Source organism: Perognathus longimembris, chromosome 2 (assembly GCF_023159225.1).
Source record: "Perognathus longimembris pacificus isolate PPM17 chromosome 2, ASM2315922v1, whole genome shotgun sequence".
NCBI lineage: Eukaryota > Metazoa > Chordata > Mammalia > Rodentia > Heteromyidae > Perognathus > Perognathus longimembris.
This window is the reverse complement of record NC_063162.1, coordinates 27,505,055-27,524,519: the sequence shown is the minus strand read 5'-3', so window position 1 is coordinate 27,524,519 and position 19,465 is coordinate 27,505,055. Positions and strand designations below refer to the sequence as shown.

General features: G+C 37.0%; 1 protein-coding gene across 4 annotated transcripts in view; it reads left to right on the top strand.

Moving 5' to 3' along the window:
- Tbc1d12 (TBC1 domain family member 12) overlaps positions 1–19,465 on the top strand; it is a 66,234-nt gene that overhangs the window by 42,085 nt on the left and 4,684 nt on the right. For 3 of the 4 annotated variants that reach the window (XM_048338664.1, XM_048338663.1, XM_048338665.1), the window contains 5 exons: positions 6,838–6,918; positions 9,820–9,908; positions 11,016–11,087; positions 16,572–16,700; positions 17,016–17,125. In XM_048338664.1, the coding sequence (XP_048194621.1) occupies positions 6,838–6,918; positions 9,820–9,908; positions 11,016–11,087; positions 16,572–16,700; positions 17,016–17,125 (481 nt within the window). Of the gene's footprint in view, positions 1–6,837; positions 6,919–9,819; positions 9,909–11,015; positions 11,088–16,571; positions 16,701–17,015; positions 17,213–17,454; positions 18,626–19,465 lie in introns of those variants that run through there. The other variant, XR_007209888.1, reaches the window with a different exon arrangement.

Sequence of the window (19,465 nt, the reverse complement as noted above, 5' to 3'; positions counted from 1 at the left end):
TCTTTTTGAGTGGACTTTAAAGAGAAATCCAGCTTGTCTGAGATCAGAATGGCTACACCTGCCGTTTTGGTGGGTGCATTTGCTTGGTAGATCTTGCTCCATCCTTTCATTCGAAGCCTGTTTTTGTCCCTTGCTGTAAGGTGGGTCTCTTGTAGACAACAGATGTCAACTTTTTGCTTGCGGATCCATTCTGCCAGTCTGCTCCTCTTGATCGGGGAGTTTAAGCCATTTATATTTAAAGAGATCAAGGATAAGGGTGTTTTTTCTCCTTCCATTTTCTTGTTGGGCTGTTTTTTCCTGTTGTTTTTTTTTTTTCTTCTTGTCTTTAGTGAGCTGGTCTTTCTGCTGGACTTTGGCTATTGAAGTTTCTTTCTGATTCTGTCTGTGTGTCTTTTACGATCTCTGTTGGGTGGGCTTCCCCTCTTAATATTCGCTGTAGGGCTGGTTTTTTATTCACATACTCCTTTAGCTCCTCTTTGGTGTGGAAAGATCTGGTTCTCCCTTCGAATGTGAACTCCAGTTTCGCTGGATATTTGATCCGAGGTTGTAAATTGTTATTCTGAAGTACTTGGATGGTGTTCTTCCACTCACTTCGAGCTTGGTAAGTTTGTGTGGATAAGTCGGATGTTATTCGAATCCTCTTCCCATTGAAAAAAGTTTCCTTCTTCGCTTTGGCTGAATTCAGAATTTGCTCTTTAATCTTGAGGTCTGTAGTCTTGAATATTATGTGCCTTGGGGTGGTTTTCCTGGGGTCTGGCCTGCCAGGTGTCCTATAGGCTTCGGTTACCTGGATGGGGTCCCCTGTGAGATTGGGGAAGTTTTCTGCAATAACTTTATTGAGAACATGATTAAGCCCTCTGCTCTGATATTCGGCTCCTTCTTCTATTCCAATTATGCGCAGATTATATCTCTTGTCTTTGTCCATTAGTTCCTGGATTAATCTTCCCTGAAGCTTCACCTTTTCTTGGAGTATGGTCATTTTCTGGTTGTTGTCAGCTGCTTCATCATCCAGGCGAGAGATTCTGGATTCCATATGGTCCACTCTTTGTGTTATGGTTTCAATTGCGGAGTTTATGGATGTCAGAGAGCTATTCATGGTTGTCATATCAGCTCTGATCGTGGAAATTTCTTCCTTTAAAGAGTTGTATTTTAAATCTATTTTTTCATGCATTTCAATTCTCAGGGTGTGGAGATTTTCTTTAAAGGCGGCTTGCATTGTATCCATTTTTGCTTCCATTTCTTTAAACGAGGCTTGCATTGTATCCAGTTTTGCTTCCATTTCTTTCTTGGCTTCCTGGGTGTCCTTCCAGATTTCCGCTCTAAACTCCTGGAATTGTTTTCTGATTTCATTTCTGACGGTTTCGATCATTCCTGTTAACATGTCCTCATTTGCTTTTTTATTCTCCATCTCCTCTCCAGTCGTGCTGCTTTTTGAAGCTGGCGAGTTGGCTTGTCCTTTGATGAACTGAGTTATGTGTCTTTGTGATTTGCGCATCTGGAAGTCTGTGTAGATCTTCCCTCCCTTCTGTGTAGGCGTATCTGCGGCAGCAGGTGCTGTCGCTGTGGCCCCGCCCACCAGTGCAGGGCACGCCTACCAGAGCGGGCGCTTTCGCCGGGGCCCCGCCCTCCTGTGCACTGTGAGTCCCCTACAACAGGCACTTAAGTGGGGTCTGCCTCCCAGAGCGAGCCCTGGGTTGTTGGGTTGTGCTTGCGCCCTCCCGCGAGTCCGTTGGGGGGGGGGAGGCAGAATGTGTGGGGCCCGGTGGGATCGACTGTCCGGGTGTGGCTTGGCACTCTCAGACCTCGCCTCCGCTGCGAGGAGGGGGAACGAGATCAGGCTCAGGTGACCCTGCTGGGCTGGTATTGCCCACCAGCGCCTGTGATTTTAGTTGTAAGAGTCCGCAAGGTCTAGGCGCCTCGGGTGGGGCTTGCCCTGCCGGCCGTCCCCGGTCCCTGTTGGGAAGGGGACGGGGCCGGTTCTGCCAGTTCAGGAACCTTTGGGGGCTTGGGGCTGTTCCGCCCTTCCCCTGCTAGACTGGCTTCCCAGCGCCTGATGGGAGCTTCCCGCCTGATTTGGGGGTCCTTTGTTCCCACGGGAGTGGGGAGGGGGAGGGAGGGAGCTATAGCTTCTTTGTCGGGCTTGGGTCTCCCGTTGGGGGAAGGGATTATGGGGGACTCACTTTTGCTGCTTTGTGTGTGTGTCCCGCGCCGCCATTGGCCCTTCAGGGGTTGGCGAAGTGTCGTGGTGGCTCCCCCGTTCCCTCTTTCTGCCGCGCTGGGTTCCCTTGTCCGAATCCGGTGTGGACCCGAACTTCTCGTCGCTGCCGGGTGTGTCTTGGTCCGCACCCTGCCTTGTGTCCGTGGGGTCTCCCGCTATATGGATTCTGCGCTCCTGGCAACCTGTCTGCCCATCACCGGGTTTCCCTTTCCCAGCCTGACCCTGTTTGGGCCAGGGCCGGCTGGTGGGGGGAGGGTGCCCCGATTAATCTCCGGCTCCGTGTAGGTTTTCGGTTCTTCTTTTTTGCTCCTTTTTGTTTTCCTGCGTTTCTCCACTGCTTCTGGATGCTGGTTTTGCTGGGTTCTTGGTGGAGTGTTGGGTGTTGGAGTTCCCAGCTCGCTATTCAGTTGGTGCGAGTCGGGGTGCCTCCCTATTGTTTCGGCGCCATCTTTCCTGCTCAGGCTTTTTATTTTTAGTGGTTAATTGGAGATGTCTCATGACTTTCCTGCCCAGGCTTAAATCTGCACTCCTTAGATCTCACCCTCCTGAATAGCTAGGATTACAGGCATGAGCAACTGGTACCAAGCTTTATCTTTATTCTTAAAGTAATGCAAACATTGGATTTTATGACTGTGTATGATATCAAAAATTGATTTTAACAGGTGTCCTATAATAAAACATTTTAAAGAACTTTTACAAAGAAAATTTAGAGTTAAAGAATTACAAGTTTAAATTTTTCTTAGAATAAGTTAGATTCTTCTTCCTCTTCCACTTCTCCTTCTCCTTTTCTTTTTCCTTCTCCTTCTCCTTATAATTTTGTGGTCCTTGGATTGGAATAAAGGGCTTTTTCTTTGCACCTGCTAAACAAGCTCTCTACCTCTTGAGCCATGCATTCAGCCCTAGAATCGATCAGAATCTATGACTTATTTATTTTCTTCAAATAAACATTTCTTTTGCTTTCTATGCCTGAAACAGTTTAAAAGGAAATTTTTTTTTTAAGTTTCAATTTTAATTTTTTATTTTTTTGTATGCCAGTCCTGGGGCTTGAACTCAGGGCCTGGGCATTCAGTGTCCTGAGCCAGTTTTTTCAAAGCCAGCGCTCTACCACTTAAACCACAGCTCTACTTCCACCTTTCTGGTGGTTAATAGATCAGTGTCTCATGTACTTTCCTGCCAAGGTTTGCTTCAGACTGCAATTCTCAGATCTCAGTCTTCTAATAAGTAGCTAGGCTTACAGGTATTAGCCACCACCTCCCAGCAAGGAAATGTCTTTTGTGTTGCAATCAGAACTTGGTTAGATTTTAAAAAGCATTGCTTGGTGGTTGGATACTTGAAGTTTTGTTTTTACTTGCCGTGAGTTTTTTTGTTTGTTTGTTTTGTTTCTGTTGTTGATATATCTTTGGCTTCAAGAATGTAAGGTAGTTTGATTAAATGTTGATTAAATAGAGGTTAACTTTTTGTGATATTATAATCAAGACATTCTTTTTGAGTTTGGACTTTATTAAATTTGTAGCATAACTGAGCCATTTATTTTCAAAGTAATTTTGCGTTTTCTCTATTAGACATTTTCAGGAATGGATTGGGAGCTCATTGTCTTCTTTTTCATTAGTAGTGGTAAGGATGTTCAATCTTGATTGAAGTAAATTTATTTTTTTGGTGGCTTTGTATAGTTTGAATGGCTCTAATAATTTAGCCCTCTTTCTATTTGTTTAAATCATGAAATTTATTTAGAGTATAATAGCTAAGAGTAAAGGCTCTAAAGTCACATCAGATGTGGTTATACTATATACACTAGTCTTGTGTCCTTGGGCAAGTTACTTAACATCTAGAATTCTAAGTTTTCTTTATCTGTAAAATGGATCTAAGACCATTAGCTATCTCAAAAAATTGTTTTAGTACTTATTTATAATATAGTATTTATGGAAAAAGTGTTTTTTGCTCAAAACTTAAATATCTCATCATTGTCACAAGATCACAAAATGAAACATAAACTGAAATCCAAGTATTCTCTGTTCAGCTACAAAGTACTATCTTCTCTTTAAGCCTTTAAGCTTTCCATTTGTAGATTCAAAATAAAAGATGAGCAGCCAGGCATGGAATTAAACTGTTATGCAAGTCTTATTGTTAGAGATATGCACTATAAATTTTCCTTGGAGAGATATTCTTTGATTTTTTTTTTTTTTTTTTTTTTGGCCAGTCCTGGGCCTTGGACTCAGGGCCTGAGCACTGTCCCTGGCTTCTTCCCGCTCAAGGCTAGCACTCTGCCACTTGAGCCACAGCGCCGCTTCTGGCCGTTTTTTCTGTATATGTGGTGCTGGGGAATCGAACCTAGGGCCTCGTGTATCCGAGGCAGGCACTCTTGCCACTAGGCTATATCCCCAGCCCTTCTTTGATGTTTTAAAATGAATTACCATGTTTTTATATTGGATCTATTTTGTGGCTTCCAAAAACATAAGAAATGATCGCTTACAGGGCAGTTGTAAAATTTGGAAAGAATAATGAAACTTACCCAAAAACCAGTTTGAAATTTTTAAAAAATGTGACCTTATAATTTGATACCTTCATCATTATATAAATGTATATGTCAAATTTATAACTGTATTCACATATTCTACCAAATTATTCATGGGTTGCATATGGTAATAGAAACTTTAAGTTTAATTTTTTTCTTTTTAAAATTTTATTTGGTAGTCATGATACAGTGAATAGAAAAGAGAAGAAATTAGTAAATCACTGGAAATGTATCTAGTTAGTTATTGTAAGTGATCAGATTGTATGAAGGAGAAGAATTCTTGTGGTATACTTGTACATTGGAAAACTGTAACCGTTGTTTAAAACTAAAACCAGATTTATATTTTTTATCTGGGTATGGTGGCACATGCTTGTAATCCCAGCTATTCAGGATACAGAGATCAGTAGAAATAGTTTGAGGCCAGCCAGGGCAAAAAATGAGCAAGTTCCCATCTCAACAAAGAAACTGCATGGTGGCATGTGCTTGTGATCCCAGTTAGGTAGGAGGCATAGTAGGAAGACCTGACAAAAAAGCAAGAAGCCTTATCTTAAAATTAAGTAAAAGAAAAAGGACTGAGGTCCTTGCCTAGCAAGTACAAAGCCTTGAGTTGAAATCCCAGTATTACTAAAATATGTATATGTATACATACATATATATATAATATATACACATACATATAACGTATACAAGGACACATATATACACACACACAAATAAAAGATATATCTACCAATGTGGAACAGCTTTTATGATCACAAAGTAAGATACACATCAGTGCATTTATTATGTGGCCACTTTGTTTTTATTTATAGTTTTTATGTATATAATAGTGCATGTATATTTCATCTCTGAAAGCGTTCATGAGACCTCTAGTAACCTTAGTTGCATCTGTGAGAAGGAAATTCACTTTTTACTCTACTATTTTATATTATTTTTATAGTTTTGACACTACGTTCATATTTTACCTTAAAATTTTTAATAAAGAATCCATTTAAGTTAAATAATCTTAGTATCTGGAAAATATATGAATGTTGCTATTCACTAAAAATGTTTTTGACATTCTGTCACTTGTATCTGTAATTATAAGGCAATTAAAATTTGAGAACTTTCTGATCCTAAAATTTTATAAGACCAAACATGAAACGGCAGTATCTGACAGTAGTAATTGGTAAGATACCAGAGTAAAAAGACAAGGATAGAAATTTTTATAGATAGGGGCTTTTTACCAGAAAGATTTTTGTTAGGATAGAGATTTTTGCCTAAAGAACCAAATCTTTGTTAAGTACAGATAGTTTTAGGAAGCAGTGTCATAATGGAAAAACCAATTAAAGGAAACAAAGCAAGAACTAGCATTTACTGAGAGTCTATAAGGTGCAAGAACTTTACATAAAATACCTTGTTTAATTAAAATATTTTGTTTAATTACTCATAGAGTGAGTAGGTGTTATTTTCTCTAGTTTACAGATGAAGGAAAACAAGTTACAGAGTCAAGTAACTTGAAATTCCATAGGTAGTATGTGGCAGAGTTGGAATGCAAATCTAAATCTGCCTCCAAGAGTTGTTTCTGCTGTTCCACAACAGCACTCTGTTTACAGAGCATGTCTTCTGCACTTATATATACATTCAATACTGTAGCTACCTGGATGATCATGTGTATGAGGAATCATTACTAGAGTGTGATCTCAGGTCCTTGTGCTCAACTCACGTACTTGTGCTCAGCCAATCATATGGTCTTGTGCATTTAGCCTGTGGCCAACTTTGGACCTTAATCCTCCAGCTTTTGTTTCCTGCATAGTTTTCACTACAGGAATGTACCACCATGCCCAACTTTTTGTTGTTGTTGTTTTGTTTTAGAATCCCACTAACTTTTGTGCTCAGGCTGACCTCAAACTGAATTGTTACCATCTTTGTCACCCTCTGTAGCTGATATTACAGATGTATATCAACATGCTGCCTGTCTTCTCCAGTTATTTTAAGCTGTTTCTACCTTTTTGATTCGTGATATACCAGAGGGACTTGGCCTATAATAATAGGTAAAGATTTAAAGGAAAATGTGAATATATTTCTTTCTTATAACTTATAAAATTTTGTTGTTGTTTTTCCTTAGAACTTTATGAGATCTTCCTTTCAAGAGCAAAAGAACGATGGAAAAGCTTCAGTGAAACAAGTTCGGATAATGATATAGAAGGTATGCTCCTTATTTTTTTCTTTTTAAGAGTTTGAAGATGAAAATCCAGTTACGGAAGATAATTGTGTGAATTTATACCATGTATCAGAAAATGTGGAAACTGCTTTACAAATATTATGTAATTTAATCTTAACCTTTTCAGTAGAAGGTACTATTCTGAATTATAGAAGAGGAAATTGGGTCTTTTTTTTTGGCCAGTCCTGGGCCTTGGACTCTCAGGGCCTGAGCACTGTCCCTGGCTTCCTTTTGCTCAAGGCTCTGAGCCACAGCGCCACTTCTGGCCATTTTCTGTATATGTGGTGTTGGGGAATCGAACCCAGGGCCTCATGTATATGAGGCAAGTTCTCTTGCCACTAGGCCATATCCCCAGCCCTTGGGTCTTAAGAGTCATTAAGTAGATAAGTTAAGAAGTTGAGGGATAAACTGTATTTGTTGTACTCCAGGTTTAAATTACAAGGTTAATCTAAGTGTAGTTAGACCAACCTCTTAAATATAGATATTCTTCACATTTTACTTATGACCTCTTTATCTTTCTCCATCCATTGGCTTTTACTTATTCCCCAAACTATTATTTATAATTCTTATTATTCCTTAATCCTTGTTTATGTAATTCACTCACAGTCCTATCTTTTCCTCCATACTTGTCATTTGATTTTCTAATCAGTTAGAAGTAAACAGGAACATTTTTTCCCTCTTAATTTGATTTATTAATTTAGGTAAATTTATTCAACTATCTGCTGATAATGGGGAACACTTGTAAAAATATTTTTACCTCATAAAAGTCAAACTCCTAATAAATAAAAGGAAAGATCTAAGAAGTTTTGTGTTGGTTTCAAAGAAGCAAAATTTTAGGAATTATAATGACAAATATTAACACATGAGATATTTTATGAATAACTAATTCAGGAGAACTTTATTGAATGGAGAATTATTTCAGCCAGAAGCAGTAGTTTTTTTTTTTTTTTTGTTTTTGTTGTTGTTGTTGTTGGTTGTAAGGCTTGAACTCAGGATGTCTGCACTTTCCCTGAGCTTTTTCTGCTCAAGACTAGCACTCTACCAGTTTGAGCTAGTGTCACTTCCAGTTTTCTGGTGGTTAATTGGAGATAAGAGTCTTGTGGCCTTTTTTTGCCTCGGCTGGCTTTGAATTGTGATCCTCAGATCTTAGCCTCCTGACCAGCTAGGATTATAGGTGCAAGCCACTGGTGCCTGGCTAGAAGCAGTATTCTAAATTACTGTTTTCTCATTTTTAGAGTAAGTTTTTATTTTATTTTTTGTTGGTCATGGGGCTTGGGCTTGGCCTAGACATTGTCACTGAGCTTTTGTGCTCAAGACTAGTGCTCTACCATTTTGAGCCACAGCTCTACTTACAGTTTTCTCATGGTTAATTGGAGATAAGAGTCTTTCCTGTCTGGGTTGGCTTTGGACTAGGATCCTCAGATCTCAGCCTCCTGAGTAGCTAAGATTACAGATGCGAGCTATCAGTTCCCAGCTTCGAGAGTATTTAAAATTTGCAGTTATCATTTAACATTTTGTCCATTTGCTTTGCAAATAATTGCTTTAACTCCATCTTTCTTGTTGTTCTTCTCATATTCTAATTATGTGCATAATAGATCATTCAACAGTGTCCAACAAACCTCTTGTACTGTTTTATTTCTGCTTCAATTTGAATGATTTTTACTAATCTATGATCAGGACCACTAATCCTTTCTTCTGCTTAATCTCTTATTAAATCTGTCTAAGTTTTTAATTCTAGGTATTGTACTTTTAATTTTAGAATGTCCTCTTTGTTGTTTTTATACATTCTATTTCTCTGTGTAAATTCTTTGGCTTTCCATCCATACATCTCCATCTTTTCCCTTGTTTTCTTTAACATATTAGAAAACATAATAGACAATATTTTTGTCTGTTAATTCTTTTTTGCATTATAGAATTGTAGGTCTACTGCTATGGGTTGGTGTCTCCTTAATTAGGTCACATTTCTTACATCTTTGCATATCTTAAATTTTTAAATTTGTATCTAGAATAGTATAAAGGAATATAGAAATTGATGCTGATGTGTCCCCTACAGGGGAAGCATGCTCTGCACCTACAGGCAGTTGAATTAGGGTTTTATCATCAATAAGTAATTGTGTTGAATTGGAGCGAGGTTGTAGCTTTCTAAAGATTGAGTTCATTTTGGGTTTCAAATTTCTTGATGGAAAGAACTGTACTAACATGATTTCAGGCTTCTCCAATGAAAGGTTCTCTCGAGGACAGTGTGACTTGAGCTAAGTTCATGCTGCTTTTCCTTCCATATTGACTTCCTACATTCAGTGAAAAGTACAGACAGGGTTTTTTAAAAACAAGTACATATATTCAGAAATCTCCAGACTTGGGTTTATCACATCTATTTGACCAGAAAAGCTCCTCCTGGTTTCTCTTTCCTGGAGCAGGTTACATGTGCTTATGGCAAGCTCTGTTCTAAACCCAATCCCAGATACAGCAGAAGCCCCAAGAAGGGAAAATGGCCACTAGTGTCCACTTCTACAGGAAAGGCTGTTTCCTTTCTGGAATTTAAATGGTCTAGACTCCTATCAACTCTGAGGTCATTTTTAAAATGTGTAATTTGTGATTGTTTAGATTTTTTTTCCTAGTTTTTGCTATGGGAAAGATAAGTCTGTCCTGTACTTCATAAATCTGGAGCAGACTTTGTTTACTACATACCTTTCTAATAAATATATAGGTATTTTCTTATAAAAGACTTTGAGTTCTAGGAAGAACTGGCTTTTCTTGAATTTTTTTTATTACTCAGCGTTTACTTTCAATAAATAACACATACACTATGTGATCATTCTGTGTTTACAACATTGAACTTATTACAGCCAAGTGATCGTTTAAATTTTATCTACTTGGTAAATGCAGGTATATCTGTTGCTGACCGAGAGGCCAGTCTGGAATTAATTAAGTTGGACATATCCCGTACATTTCCATCTCTCTACATCTTTCAGAAGGTGAGGGTTTGCAACTAGCTTGTAAACTACTTTTTTAAAAAAAGTATTTCAATGTCCAATTAGACAGATTCTCTAAATGCATAGTTATTATTTTTGTACAGACAAGTCTATAAAATGGGTACTTTATATAAAAAGAAAATTCTAATAGTGCACTGAATAAAATGTATTGCAGTTAGTATAGCACATGCTTCTATGTTACAGTAGTTATTTAATATAGTTTTATTGCAGTGACTTTCTTATTCTACTTTTTATTTTTGGCCACTTTATTCATTTGCCCAGTAAACTTTTAAAGTATAGGTAACTTTATCACAAACTAAACATTTTGCAATTATCCCTGAAGTTTACTTTTTATTTATTTTGCAGGAAGAAATAGATATTTTCTATAGCTACCATTAAAATAGGAAAATAGCTCATTCATAATGCAAGCTGGGTCATTAACAGAATTTTCTTATTAAAATTAAATTTGATAGTTTGATTTAGTATATGTTTTTCTATGGCTGAAATTGCATTATATAAAATAAAATGAAGCCAGGCACTGTTGGCTCAGGCCTGTAATCCTAGCTGTTTAGGAGGCTAAGATCTGAGGATTATGATTCAAAGCCTGTCTGGACAGGAAAGTCCATGAGATTTTTAACATCCAATTAATCACTAAATAGCTGGGTGTGGAACTGGGCCAGGGACAGCGAGTAGGCCCTGAGTTCAAGCCTTAGGACTGGTACAAAAAAGTAATTAAATGTACTGAGTGTGTAGCTCACTGGTAAAAGCAGCACATGCAGAGCCCTGGAGTCAATCACTGGCAATGTCCTCCACCAAAAAAAGAGAAACAGTCTGTATTTACCATTTTCTTATTATGCCAGATCCAGAAATCTTTTAAATTATTTACAAATTATATAGCTTATATCCCTGAATATGTTTGACTTTTTATTATTTGGGGTCAATATTTTTATTAGTTTTGAAAGTATCTTCATAGAATACTTATAGAATATTTTTTGACAATTGTTAAATATACTAAAACTAACCATTTAGGAATTGCTACAGTTTTTAACAGTTTATATGTTAACTGAGCGACAATTATTCATAGTTTCAAATTTCATTTTCTCTCCTAAGGGTGGCCCATATCATGATGTTTTACATAGTATCTTAGGGGCATATACATGTTACAGACCTGATGTTGGTTATGTAAGTATTTGTTTTAATGTGGTTTTTACATATAATCATTTCATCTGTACGCTTATCAGATACCTTATGTTGGATTAGATGTTTACAGATATGCCATTAAGTATTTATTTATATATCTTTCTTGGGTTTTTCAGTTTCTGTAGAGAGAAAGCTTTCCATCTCTTGCCAGGAGCTTATGAGAGGACACCACCTTTCTGAGAAGGCTGTTAGGGATTCATTTTATAAATCTATTCTCAACTGTCAATATGGTGCTGTACCTCTTCCCCCCCAACTGTGACTCTATAGAACCAATCTTTTATTCTGCTACATTAAGGGAAGGATAAGCACTTGTCCCAGTTAAAATATAGGAGAGGATTTGCTCCTTTTGCAAGATAAACCAATCTTGTTTTTATTTTATTTTTTAATTAAAATTATATTGACAAGGTGATGTACAGAGGGGGTACAGTTATGTAATAAGGTAGTGAGTACATTTCTTGTCATATTTATTACACCCTCCTCCTCACCAATCTTGTTTTTAGACCTGCCCTTAAATTTTACCCAATGACTTCAATAGTTGACCCAGGTTTTGGCTTGCTGATTATTGACATCTTCCTATGGAGATCTTTTTTTGTTGTTTGTTTAATTTTATTGACAAGGTGTTGTACAAAGGGGGTACAGTTACATAATGAGGCAGTGAATACATTTCTTGTGATATCTTATACTATCATTTTTCTTTCCCTTCCCTAGATCAGGTAGGCGTATATACAATATCTAGTGTACAAAAATCATATACAGTAACCATGTAGGGCACACCACAGGAAATTCATCTAGAACTTTAAAGATAACGTCAACAATAGAATCCTCCTGTGTCCTTCTCTTGGGGTTGTTTTTGCTTATCTTTGTCTTATATGACCATGTGTACATAGCTGTTGAGCTATTGTGATCCTATGGAGATCTTTTTCTTAATGTAAATTTATTTATTAATTAAACAAAATTTTTTTGATAAGGTGTTGTGTAAAAAGGGTACAGTTACATAGTAGGGCAGTGTGTACATTTCTTGTGATATCTTACACCCTGTATTTCTTTCCCTTCCCTAGGTCAGGCAGACATATATACAATACCCAATGTACCAAGAACATATACAGTAGCCACGTGGCCTACGCCAAAGAAAATTCGCCTAGGACTTTAAATGTAATGTCGACATTAGACAATATGTCGACAGTAGTTTTATAAGAACGTACATACATAGCTTTTGAGCTGTTGTATTCTATGGAGATCTTTTAATTTCAATTTTTTCTACTTAATTTTCTAAAATTCTTTTTGACAGCTTTTATGTATTATTTATATAATTTTCAGTTCTCTTTGTTCTCCTAAATACTTACTTTTTTTTTGGTCTGTTTGTGGGGCTTGAAATCAGAGCCTGGGAGCTGTCTAAGCCTTTTTTGCTCAAGGCTAGCACACAAGCACTTTGAGCTACCCCACCACTTCTGGTTTTCTGGTGGCTAATTGGAGATAAGAGTCTTACAGAAACCATCTATACTGGTATTAGAACTAGGAAATTGAAAGGGAATACCAAAATCGAGAGACACAGGGTAAAAAAAGACAAACAACTACAAAAGCAATACTTGCAAAACTGTTTGGTGTAAATGAACTGAACACCTCATGGGGGGAAAGGGAAAGGGGGAGGAGGGAGGGGGAAATGAGGGACGAGGTAACAAACAGTATAAGAAATGTATCCAATGCCTAACGTATAAAACTGTAACCTCTCTGTACATCAGTTTGATAATAAAAATTTGAAAAAAAAAAAAAAAAAAGAGTCTTACAGACATTTTGGCCCCAGGCTTGCTTTGAACCACAATCCTCTGATCTCAGCCTCCTTCCTAGCTAGTTCAGGTGTGAGCCACCAGCACCCAGTCTTTACATTTTTCTTTTTTTTTTTTCCAGAGCTGAGGACCAGACTCGGGGCCTTGTGCTCTATAGGCAGGCGCTCTTCCGCTGAGCTAAATCCCCAGCCCCTACATTTTTCTTTACTGTCATTTTAGTTTGATTTTGGAAGAGAACAAAGAAAAATTAGAGTGTTTAATTGCCATGTTTTACTAGAAGTTATATAAAACCTTCATCTCCTTATATTTATCTTGGAAGAACTTTCGAGACCTCACTAAAATAGATGTTTGGTACAACTTTATTTTGTTGCATGTTCATTTGCACATGCAAACAAATATTTATATGCTTATTATTGGTACCTTATGCCAGGCAATGTTCTTGGCACTTGATATACTTCAGTGAACAAAAAGTTTGTACTCCCTATGATACTTGATACTTCCACTTTAGGAGGAAACAGATAGTAAAAAAAACAATCAAGTACATCATGTTATATTAAAAAGTGATAAATACTGTGGAAAAAGTATGGCATGGCAAAGGGGTATAATTATGTTTGGAGTGTGACAGATTATACTATTTTAAACGGTGGCTATATAGTCCTTATGAAAATAGTGAGACTGAGAGTTTGCAATACACCCTTATTACCCATGGGTATTTGGTTCCAAAGTGACCACCATTGTCCTACCTGTGCTTGATTCATTTTCCTCATAACGCTACAAACTTCTGCAAAGACTGCTGCCTTTGAGCAAATCTAAAATTCTTTTACCTTGCCTTTTGAGCCCCATTTCTTTTTTGAGAAGCATATTTTTACAAAATTATGGGCAGGAAATACTCAGCAAATCACACAATAATTTATACACAACTGACAATAACTTGGGACTGATTAAGAGCTTCTCCAAATCAACTGAGCTATATCAACCACATGTAATATGTTGGTGAATAAGATGAGATTACCATACACTTTCTTGTTTAGATATTCTGCAAAAGAATTGTAAAACAGTATTTCCCATATGTTTAGGTGTATACTTAAATTTTTCATTGTAAGTTTAATTCTTAGAATTCAAGTTTTAGCACTGGAGATTTTATATTTCCTTAAAATGTATGCAGTGGAATTAAAATACCATTATGATTTTCTCATGTTTAAATTAAATTTAAACATTTTTGACAGGCATACTACCATAAATGACATATCCTTTTCAGTGCATTATACCATGAGTGGATGAATATTTAAAACTGGACTCTGAAAAAGCTATAGAAATTATTTTTTCGTATTTCCCTTTCACGTATGCACAAGAATGATGTGTACATTTAAATAACTTTTAGCATATGCATAAAATAAAAATTGTAAGTGGTAAAACATGTTTAAATGGCAGCATTTTCTGTCTCAGTCATATGCACAATATTTTAATTAATAAGATCTCATATTTAATTATAGCTCTTTCCCTTCTATTTGTTTTTCTGCTGTTGTATTACAGATGGTTGATACTTGGCTCCTTATATCCTTCCAGCAAATACTGTAGTATTAAGAATGCAATCATGAACAAACATATTGTGTTCTCTGTGTTACTATAATACCACAAATTTAATGGCTTCCAACAGCACAAATTTTGACAGTTATGCAGCTCAGAAATCTAAAACAGATTTCACTGAGTTCAAGACAAGGTGTTGACAGGACTGTTTCTTCTGTAGGCTCCAGGGCAGATTTCATTTCCTTGCCTTTCTTTCCTTCTACAGGCAGCTTTTCTCAATTCCTTTGTCTCATGGGCCCTCTACCTCTTTAAAGCCAGGAGTGTACCATTCCAAATCTTTCTCTTGCTTCTCTTTTTTACTTACAGAGTCCTTTGGGATGATTACTTAGGGCCAACTGATCCAATGTAATTTTCCCATCTCAAGTTTCATTTGAGCAGAGTGACAGTATCTTATACCTATAATCCAGCTATTCTGGGGCTGAGATAGGAGGATCATGGTTTGAAGCCAGCTTGGTCAGACAAATTCTGGAGCCCCTTATCTATAGCCACTAAAAAGCCAGAACTGGAAGTGTGGTAGCGTATTCGTAGTGAGGGGAAGAAAATGCTGAGCAAGGGTATGAGGTCCTCAATCCAAGCCCCAGTACAGCCACACACAAAAAAGGATGAAAATACCTTTCATCATATTTTGCCACATTTTCAGAAGTTATGGTGGTTAGGGCATGAGCATTTGTGGATGGCCAACTATTTGGCTTACTATTTTGTTTTTCCTCATGGAATTATTATTTTTTTGCCAGTCCTGGGGCTTGGGATTCAGGACCTGAGCACTCTCCTTGGCTTCTTTTTGCTCAAGGCTAGCACTCTACTACCTCTTGAGCCACTGTGCCACTTCCAGCTTTTTCTGTTTATTTGGTGCTGAGGAATTGAACCCAGGGCTTCATGCATGCTAGGCAAGCATTCTACCACTAAGCCACATTCCCAGCCCCTGGAGTTTTTATTATAGAAAATTAAATAAGCAATTATTAATCTGTAAACAGTAGCAGAGAAGTAGGAGAGCAAAGAAATACTGAATGGAATGCTGAATATTGAAGGTAGCTTGAGCACTGTTCTCAGGTAGGAAACCATTACTGGATTTTACAGTAAATATCATCGATCATCCTGGCAAGAAAACTCTCAACATAATACAGTGATAGTAAAAAGAAAAGTTAGGTGTAGTGGCACACACCTGTAATCCCAGCACTCAGGTGGTTGAGGCAAGAGGATCATAAGGTTAAGGCCAGCCTGGGTTACATAGAAAGATCCAATCTAAAAAAGTAGGTGGGAGAGAAAGAACAGAGAAAACAGAGATGGTTGTTCTAATTATGTAGGTGGGTAGAAGACACAGGTATCATTGCAATTATACTTAATAGTCTCCTGACTTAACTCATTATACAGATGTTAAATAGAAGTACTGTTTTGTTTTTTAAATTGAAGAGAAGTACAGTTGCTACTGATATCTCCGAAGGAAACATTTGTATGACTTACTATTTTACTCAAGGCCTTTCATAATACAAGTACATTTTACTTTTGCCAAGTGTCTTCTGTTATTCCAATTATAAATCTTCTATTCCAATTATACTGTTCCTGATGTTACCATTTCTTTGTCTTTGCCATCTTCTTTTCCATCTTGGAATTCTTTTTACCTCACTTCCTTTTCCTGCTTTTCCTGGGATTCTGGTTATCTCAACCCTTGTGACCCCTTATTTCTTGGAATTCCAGCAGCACATCTTTTGTTCTTTGTTACTCATTTTTCTACCCAGACAGTTATGTTGGGATAATGATAGTAATCACCTGATTTTCATTAAACTTTATGATTTAGTACTGTAGTTTGAAAAAGTTCACTCTGAGAAGAAATTAAAAACTAGTATCTCAAGCTTTCTTCCTGATTTAAAATTAATTTCCTTAATACTTAGCCATATCATATGAACATGAAATGTAAAAGTAGTAAGATTCATAACTCTTAGTAATGAGTTCTCTATTTACCTTTACTAAAAAGAAAAGAATAATTATTGGAAAATTCTACTTTCTAATGCCACTTTGTAATTTTCCTGGAGTACAAATAAGTAAACTACGAAGAATTACCACTTTAAATCTATTTATTTATTTTTTTCTTTTGAAGGTCCAAGGGATGTCCTTCATTGCAGCAGTACTCATTCTCAATTTAGAAGAGGCAGATGCCTTCATTGCATTTGCAAATCTCTTGAACAAGCCATGCCAACTGGCCTTTTTCCGTGTTGATCACACCATGGTATGAGCATTTGGAATGGATTGTGTTTTCCTTTAATATGTTTCTGTATTTTTACTTCCTTTTAGAATAAAAACTGAATGATTACAGGACTAAGACAGTCTGATCTAATATAAAATATTCATTGAATTAAGTTTAGAAATACTTGGTGCAATTAATTTTAGGAATAAATTAATTTTTATTAATTTTAGGAATACAGAGTGTAAGCAAGCAAGATTTGTATATTAAAACTTCGTTTTATTTCTCTATTTCTAGAGTATTCTCTTTCATAATTTTCCCATCCATTCTTTTCTAATTTTATTGATTTTCTATCTGTAGATGCTGAAATATTTTGCAACATTTGAAGTATTCTTTGAAGAAAACCTCTCCAAACTATTTCTTCATTTTAAATCTTACAGTCTTACACCAGATATATATTTAATAGACTGGTAAGTCATAACAGACATAAGTAATAATGAAAAGAAATAAGGTACAGCTGTAGTAGATGTCATTCACAGGATCATACATATAACAGAACCTTCCCTTACAAATAGAGAAACCCCCTCATTTTTTTTTTTTTTTTTTTTGGCTAGTCCTGGGGCTTGGACTCAGGGCCTGAGCACTGTCCCTGGCTTCTTTTTGCTCAAGACTAGCACTCTGCCAGTTGAGTCACAGCGCCCTTCTGGCCATTTTCTATATATGTGGTGCTGGGGAATTGAACCCAGGGCCTCATGTATACGGGGCAAGCACTCATGCCACTAGGCCATATCCCCAGCCCAACCCCCTCATTTTTATGGGGATATATATTTGGTTAAGAGAATAAACCAGGTTGAAATCAGACTTATACGGCTTTTTCCCCCCAATACTCAGAGCACTTTCACTTGTTATACCCTAGTTCTCCTCACTCCCCTCCTTTTTATTTTTTTCCTTTAGTTATTTTCGAGATAGGGCCTTGAGCTTTTTGCCCAGTGGCTTCACATCATAATACTTCTTTTGCCTCTATTATAGGCATGCATTACAACACCTAGTTCTCAAAAGCCACAAACTGTGATCCTTCTGATTTCTGTCTCCCTAGAATCGAGGAGTCTAATGAGGTGCCTCCTAGTCTAGCCCTCCATTTTTTTTTGTATTTTAAAAATTATCTCCAAATAGTTGTACAAGGGAGTTTCAATTTAACATATTCATTTATGTATACAGTGTACCTTGACCAGAGTTACCTGTCCATTTTCCCACCCCTATCCTATTCCCTTAATCCAGTTTCTTAAATACAAAAAAAGAGTAGTCAGATCTATGTCTTGAGTTTTATGAGAGTTCTCACATTCGATACCTACCACATATTAAGTTGCTATTCCTTTATTAGCACACAAGGACAATGATAATGTTTCTTCAATAGAGATATTTTCCAAGACTTTCTCCAGCTTGCTTATAGTTCTAATGTTTTATTTTTTTCATCTTTCTAATTCAAGACTTTCTGTTCTAACTTGGAGGTTTTCCTGATTTATTATAAAATGGTAGGTACAATTTGCCAAAAAGATAACTCAGTTGATCTTAAGACAGGCTATCGAAAATAGATACAGTTTTAAAGTTTAGATTCTAATAATCAAAACTAGTAAGTTTGTGTACAGGATACTAAGAGTTATTTTTGTTGATTTATTTGTTTTGCTATTTCTTTCATGCTAGATAGGTGCTAATACTGAACTGCCTCCAGGCCTAATATTAACTTCTTATGTGTGTGATGGTATTGGGGCATGAGCTCAGACCAGAGTGTTCTCCTTTAGTGTTTTAGCTAAAAGCTGGTGCTCCCACTTGAATCACACTCTGACTCTCTTTTCCTGCCCTTGCTTGGTTTTAAACTCAGCCTTCTCAGATCTCAGCCTTCTGAGTAACTAGGATTACAGGTGTGAGCTACCAGCACCTGGCTAATATATAAAGTATATACTATACAATATTGGCATCAAAGATTAGAGGCATGGCTCAAGTGGTAGAGCACATGACTAGCAAGGATAAGGCCCTGAGTTCACATCCAAGTACCACACACAAAAAAAGGAAAAGTAAAAAAGAATAATGTAATTGATCAAATACGATGCTTTATAATTGCTTTGCCTCTATTAAAAAAATTCGGGGGTAGGGGAGAGGAACTGCAGGACTAAGCTTCACCTCTGGCTCTTGAGTATTTCTTGTGTGCCTGACTGTTCCAAACACTCCATATTTATTTACTCCTTTAATTTTCAAAACTGTCCTAAGATAGATATATTATCCTCAGTTTACTAATGAGGACACTGAGGCACACTGAAACTTGTTCAAGGTCACATAACCAAGTGACATATTCAAGATTCAAACCGAGGCATTCTAGTTTCTAAGCCATATATATTCTTAGGTTATGAATTTACATTGTTATTAGTACTTAGTTTTCTGTTATTTATATTTGAGGGGAGAAGCATTTATTTGTTTGTTTAGTGCCAGTCCTGGGGCATGAACTTAAAACTTAGGTGCTACCCCTACGCATCTCTTGCTCAAGGCTACCCTTCTACCACTTGAGCCAGCGTTCCACTTCTGGCTTCTAGGGGTAGTTTTTATCAGAAATAAGAGTCTCATAAACTGTCCTCCTGTGCTGGCTTTAAACTGCGATTCTCAGATGTCAGCCTAAGTTGCTAGGATTACTGGGATGAACCACGGGTGTCTGATGGTGCCTGTTATATCGCTAATTAGACACTGTCCTTTTTTTTTTTGTAGAGATATTTAGTGAATCAAAGAATGTAACATTTCAGTGACTATTTTTCTCCCTAATT